Source organism: Lithobates pipiens, unplaced genomic scaffold (genome assembly GCF_037356315.1).
Source record: "Lithobates pipiens isolate NorthernLeopardFrog02 unplaced genomic scaffold, aLitPip1_a1.2 Scaffold_8, whole genome shotgun sequence".
Classification (NCBI taxonomy): Eukaryota; Metazoa; Chordata; class Amphibia; order Anura; family Ranidae; genus Lithobates; species Lithobates pipiens.
In genome coordinates, this window is record NW_027507903.1 from 623,285,008 (window position 1) to 623,292,107 (window position 7,100).

The 7,100-nt window shown below is 41.1% G+C and overlaps 1 protein-coding gene across 1 annotated transcript; it reads right to left on the reverse strand.

Annotated features, from left to right (window-relative positions):
* Positions 1-2,301: 2,301 nt before the first annotated feature.
* On the reverse strand, positions 2,302-3,483 carry LOC143963914 (olfactory receptor 5G26-like). The gene has a single exon (XM_077473650.1). It carries the CDS (start codon positions 3,465-3,467, stop codon positions 2,532-2,534), a length of 936 nt encoding a protein of 311 aa, XP_077329776.1. The 5' UTR covers positions 3,468-3,483; the 3' UTR covers positions 2,302-2,531.
* Positions 3,484-7,100: the final 3,617 nt, after the last annotated feature.

Sequence of the window (7,100 nt, forward strand, 5' to 3'; positions counted from 1 at the left end):
ACAGTTAACTTTTTTTGTTTAGTCCTCTTTAGTCTGGTAAATATACCATAACCACGTGTTTTTTCACATCTTTTCAATAAGTGCATAAACAAATTGTTGATCTGTCAGAAATCCAGTGAGCTTGTAATGTTCTGTAGTGAGCTTACCAAAGAGTGCCTTTGATGTATTGAAATCACAAGTGGTCTTATCATCCCTGTGCAGGCTATTTTTACAAAACACCTTTACCTATGTTGGCAATGAGGAGATGTAGGTGCAGAGATGCAGAGATGTTTTGTAGTTCTACCATATTTTATATCCTAGGGTGAAAACATCCAGCGCTTATACTATAAATGATATAAATGTTAAAGTGACTGCTCAAATGCGCACATGCGCAAGGAGTGTGGGCATGGTTAGGGTAGCCACGCCCACACTCCTTGCGCATGTGCGATCGCATTTTAAACTCTTATCGAGGAGTTTTTTTTTCTCTGCCAGCAGTCTGCTGTTTTTAAACATTTTAACTTGTTTTTTGTCTGTGACTCGGTGCAGTCTTTTTTAACAGTTTGAGCACTAAGCTTCAATAAATTCTCTGTTGAAATTGTATCACACGATTTGGAGCATTTTTGTTTTTTGGTGATATGCTTTGGAAATCTGCCGTAAGTGACCATCCAAGTCCAAGGAGTAGGAGACAACTGTAAGATTGGGATAATCCCTGGCACCTGGACATCCTTAGTGGGATCTGTGATCCGATTTGCCTTTTCTGACCTCCCCTAACAAGGAAGTCACTGGGGATCTGGTAAGCCTCCATCTTATAATTGGTGATTAGAGGTGACGGGTTCTACGTGGTCAAATCGATGAGTTAAACTATCAAGTCACGTTGTGTTTTTTGTACGCACATAATTTTGTTGATTGATTTTTTTCACATATATGGACACTTTATTTATAGATGAACTTTATTTATGATGATTTTTTTTTCATTTATATATGGACACTTTATCTACAGATGAACCTTATTTATATTGATTTTTTTATTTTTTTATTTTTTTTAATGCATATTTTCACAGATTTTGCGGTGTATATATTTGTTATTGTATTTTATACATTTGATTGATATTTTATTTTTGTAGTATATCTCCACTCTAATTTGAGCAGTCACGTTAACATTTATTATCATTTATAGCAGTGGGCCCCAACCTTTTTGGCACCGGCTGCCTGGAAGAAAATTGTACCAAGGCCCGGTTGGGGGGGGGGGGGGGGGGGTCGGGCGGTGTGGGGAGCTGGCCCATGGGGGGTAAGCAATTTTTCGTGGGCAGTTTGTCAGCACTTTATTTATATTATTACATTGTAGTAATTAATTAAATAGTACAGCTCACCATAATGCAGAATTAATGGGAGCCCTGAGTGTGTTACTTGCCACGTTACCTGCCACCAGATGCGGAATGTCACCTGCCACATTGCCTGTCACTAGATGGGGAATGTCAGTTGCCACGTCACCTGCCATGTTGCCTCTCACCAGATGCAGAATGTCACTTGCCATGTTGCCTGCCACAAGATGCGGAATGTCATTTGCCACATCACCTGCACGTTGCCTCTCACCAGATGTGGAATGTCACTTGCCACGTCACCTGTCATGTTGCCTGTCACCAGATGCGCAATGTCACTTGCCACGTCACCTGTCACGTTGCCTGTCACCAGATGTGGACTGTCACGTGCCACACTGCATTGGTGGCAGCACTGGTTCATCTAGTACATAAGGGCGCCGAGTGAAGGCAGGAGAGCAGTGAGAGATGATGTCATCTGCTCCCTGCTGCACTTCCGACATTGAGGCTGATAGGACAGGAGAGCAGTGATGAGGGGGGTCGGAGAGAGATGATGTCATCTCTCTGCTCCCTGCTGCACTTCCGACATTGAGGATGACAGGGTGGAAGAGCAGCGATGCGGGGGGCGGAGAAAGATGTCACCTGCCATGTTGCCTGCCCCGCTGAAGAAAGGCCATGGCCTGGTAGTGGGCCGCGGCCCGGGGGTTGACGACCCCTGATTTATAGTATAAGTGCTACACTTTTTTTCTCCCTTTACAGCTTTTGTGCCCAGTATCTGGGTTATGGTGTTCAGCTGCTTGTTTTATTTTAAGGCTTACTAAGCGCGGATTTTTATTTATCTTTTTTTTTTTTTTAGGGTGAAAACACGTCTCCTCCACGGATATGGCACAACAAGCGAGTGTTGTCTCCCTAGGACAGGAAGTGTGTTACTGCCATGATTACTAGGTGAAAATAAATAAAGACAAATCCTAGAAAAGAAAACTAATCAGCCATCACAGCTGGAGGAATGATACCATGCATTACATTCTTGTTCTTGAAATTAGATAGACTTAGTATAAAATGTTTATTAGATTTCAGTCGTAACAATGGGAGAGTTCTACACTGAAATGTGGGCTATCCCATTACATTTTAAGGGTCAGGTAGACTCCACCTTGGGAAGTGAATGTCAGTTTTCCTTTAACAGAAGATTTGTTATTTCACCTCAATCCTTCTCCTTTAAATATTCACATATCTAAATTACCACACTGCTAGCTTTCTCAACTTTTTGTGAAGAGCTTGCCTTATCTCCTGGTTCCTCAGGCTATATATGATAGGGTTCATCAATGGGGTCACTACAATGTACAATAAAGAACTGTACTTGTTCACGTTAGGTGACATCTCACTAGATGGAGTCACATAAATAGTGATTAAGGACCCATAATATGCACCCACAGAGATCAGATGGGCACTACATGTTGAAAAGGATTTTTTTCTGGCAGTAGAAGATGAAATCTTGAGAATGATAATAAAAATGTAGAAATATGTCCCAATGATTAAAGCAAGAGCAAAGAACCCAGAAAGGACAGAGTATGTGAAGTCTAGCCATTGTACGATTGATGTGTCTGATGTGGACAATTGCACAACTGGGCCGAAATCACAAAAGAAGTAATCAATGTCACTGGGGCCACAAAACTGAAACTGAATTATCAAAATAAATTCACTTGAAGATATGCTCCAAACTATTGCCCAGCAACCATAACTCAACAAGAAGCAGCTTCTGTGGTTCATAATTAGAATGTAACGTAAAGGGTTACAAATAGCTACATGTCGATCGTAAGACATTACGGCAAGAAGATAACATTGAACAAAGCCAAAGATATAATAGAAATACATTTGTGTGATACAGCAAACAACAGACATTTTCCCCTTTGCCCTTAATATTATCTCTGCCATCATTGGTATAATACAAGTAGCTAGGACAGCATCAGCGAAAGCAAGGTGCTGGAGAAAGATGAACATTGGAATTTTGAGATTTCTATTGGTTGACACTAGAAGGATAATTGAAAGGTTTCCAGTCACTATTGCAATGTATAATAGAAGTAGGATAGTGAAGAATAGAGGCTTAAAGTTGTCCAGACCTTGTACTCCAAGGAAATGGAACTCTGAAACTTTTGTTTGATTGTCTTGACACATCTTATAAACCGGGAACTTGACCTGTAAGGTAAAAAAAGTGAAATATTTAAGCATGCAGATAATAAATGAAAAGAACACCAAAGCAACAAGTGATAAGAAATATTGGTACTTTCATTTGGATCAGAAAGTTCATTCAATCTGCCAATAACTTACATTTTAGCTTCAATAGGTTTTTATTGAAATAAAAATTTTCATACAGAAAGTATATAGCACATTAGGCAAACAATTGTGCATGTAATACATATCAATAAGCATAGCAAGGTAATTAAAGAGTGAAAAGGGGTGTAGGGGGAGGATAGGATGAAAAATGCAGAGGAATGGGGTGGGGGCACTGGGAGGTGGAATGCTGGTATGACTTAGTAGTAATTAGTAAGTAGTATGACTGCCTCATAGTATAGACATGGATTCAGGGTCTCATGTGTAAATCCATGTTTGATGTTAGATGTTCAATGAGCAATTATGGGTTTGGAGCTAAGGAGACCAGTGTCGATAAAATGTATTTAGAAAACATTTATTCATAATGAGCATGTTCATTTAGTATGCTGGTAACTGTGAGGGTTAGGGGGTAATGGTTGCTTCCAGGCATTGCCAATGGAGAGTCTGACTGCTATAACAAATGTGGCTGAGTGGGAGGCTGTGTCCTGCAGACTCTGAAGACAGGTGTGTTCTAAAGAGCTCCAGATCCTTATTTTTCTGAGAAATGAACACAGCGACGCAGCCTAGACCCTAAGGAGATGTTAAATAGGGACCCCCAATGCTCAGTGGGGGTGTGAGACAGGCAAGATGGCACGCATGCGGCCACAGGCACCACAATGCAGGAAGACCCGGCTTCAGACTTGAGCAGCCTTGTCTCCTTTTTGGACACATCGATCCACCGGTCACCTCCCTTTCTAGGTGAGCTGTCTCTCCCAGATAGCCCCACCACCAGCAGCCCTGACAAATTTAAAAGGCTAAATCAGGGAGGAAGAAGGGGAAGAGCATGGCATGCTAGAGCGGCCACCCCTCACCCTTACACAGAACTCTTTGGAGAGCTTCCCTGCCTCCGACAATCTAGTGTCAGTGCTGGAAATGAAGGAGATGAGGGACTCCCTACATTTAGACATACTGCACATGCTAAAAGCCACCAACTCCTCAGAGAATGATTTACAGCATAGAATGACACACAGTGAGTATAAAATGGAGGAAGTATTCACAGCTCAAAATGCATTAGTAGATTCCTACAAAAATCTGAGCAATCTGAGCTCCAAAGGATCCAATCTAAACTAGCGGACCTAGAAGATTCAGGAGGAATAATATTACATTTCAAGAGATCTTGGAAAACATATCTGCATTCAATCTGAAAGAGTACTTACAAAAGCTGATTAAATTCCTGATTCCTAACAAATTTGAACTTATCATTGACAGAGCTCATAGGCTGCCCAAGCCAGACTATCTGGCAGAGACAATACCTACAGATGTCTTGGCTTGAATACACTATTACCATGTTAAAGAGAGATATGCAAACAGCTAGGAAAAATCTGCACCTTCTGGAACAATTTGCAGGAGTCACACTTTACACTGACTTATCCCAAACTACCACACAAAATAGAAAAAAAAAACTACTGACAATCACTAAAGCACTCCGCAACCATCAGATTATCTACAGATGGGGATTTCCCAGGAAATTTACCATCACCCACCAGGGCAAACGTGACTATCCACTTCTTAGAAGCGGGTCTCAAATACCTTAAAAAATGGCGGCGCATCCTGCACTTTTTTTACTGACTCCAGAATGGGTCCATCTAAAGTGAGAAGTGAATGGTCATGAGTCTGTTCTGGTCTTCTCCATGATAGTCTCTCCTATGCAGTTTGTTATGGGACTAGGATGAGGACACTCCTCTTGTTAAAGTTTGAAGTTTCAAGATACCTTTGGGGGTTTTTGTTCCCCTGCCTCTCGTGGTTGTTCAGCAGTTGCTGCACACAAGACCGGGCTTAAACCTGGATCCTTTTTCTTAACCGTTTTGTTGTTTGTTTCTTATTTTTACTTTTTCTCTCCTTTATTATGACCTATGCATTTTCTATCATCCTGGTCAATTCCACAATCACCTGGAGATCCCTGGTCCTCTAAATTCCACCACTTCCAACACTTGGTGGAACATCAACTCTGTCTTCACTTGTACAATACTTTACGTTGGACTAACCTCCTGGGATGCTGCCTGCTCAAGACAACTTTAGCTAAGTTTATTTACCTGGCCTCTGCCATTGGATACTCACTTGACTGCCTTTATGACTCTTACCTGTATAGGGGTTTGCTTCACTTTTATTACTTCTTTCCAGTTCATTGGGAAATGCTCCAAAATGTGTTGTAAATTTTCATCCTAGATACTTGCCTAGTACCATACATTGAGTGCTGTTGCTATTTTAACTGCTTGATTAACTGTGATTGATGTCTATTAAACTCATATCTCTTAATGTCAAAGGGCTGAATAGCCCATTTCAGAGAAGGACAATGTGGGAGGAGGCCATTAAACTACAAGGGGATGTGGTGTGTATCCATGAAACTCACTTTAACTTAGATAAATATCAGCACCTGTGTGTCTTTCAACATTTGTATATGTAATGTTTTGTTACCAATTTACTATTCAATTCTTGCTTCTGTAATAGTGACTTTCAATATCTGTTAAACCTTAAAATTAATAAAAAATTATAACACTAAAATAGATAAATCTCCCAAGTGTTCTCACAAGGCCTTCTCCACATTTTCCTCACAAATTCTGAGGTAAAGAGAAAAGGAGTGCTCATAGCAGAAAACACACAGTTGCTTTTACTTTGCATGACTTGATTTCAGATACTAAAGGCTGTTACATCATTATGGTATGCTCCATTAACAATATGATGCACACTATTGTTAACATGTATGCTTCTAGAGTGAAATATATTTTTATTGAGTTTAACAAGATGAAACATCACAACATAAGTAATGACCAGATGTTCACTACAGGAGGCAATACAGTGTAGGTCGTGTATCTGATACACAATCGAATATAAACCAGTGGGGTACATGGGTATGACCATCTTTCAAGAGGTAGCCGTTGAAACTGTAGTGTATTTCAAGATGAAATATAAGGGTTGGGGAGGAAAACATCTGGGTACCGGTTAAGGAGACATAAGATTGGGGAGGAGGGGGGAGAAAGAAAAAGAGGGAGAGGGAAAAGGGGGAAGGGACTTGGAGATTGGGAATGGGAAAGGTTCAGTTGTAGCAAGAGGGAAAGGTAGGATAGAAGGGGGTGAGCAGACCCCAGTGCAGCAAATCGGGAAATCAGGGTCAGAAGTTGTGTCCGGCTTAACTATGGGGTGTCAAAAATGCTTTCAGGGAATCAGAAGTAGATTAGTTGATCCAAGTGAGCCAGAGAATTTTAAATTTGTTAAAGGCATCGTCCTTAGCTATCATCTCTTCCATGCGCATAATATTCTTGACCACCGAGACCCAGGAGGACAGAGGGGGGGTGGTGGTGGTCTTCCGGAATAGGGGGATAAGTTGTCTGGTGGCTACAAGGAAAAAAGTGTAGCAGGGTACGTTTTGGAGAGGCTATGGAGCCAGGGAGCATAGATAATAGAGCTATCTCTGGGGTGGGTGTTGTTGACCGATCATAT

What these genes read in the sequence shown, in the direction of transcription:
- LOC143963914 (XM_077473650.1), bottom strand. Translation starts at nt 3,467, where the DNA reads ATGTGTCAAGACAATCAAACAAAAGTTTCAGAGTTCCATTTCCTTGGA.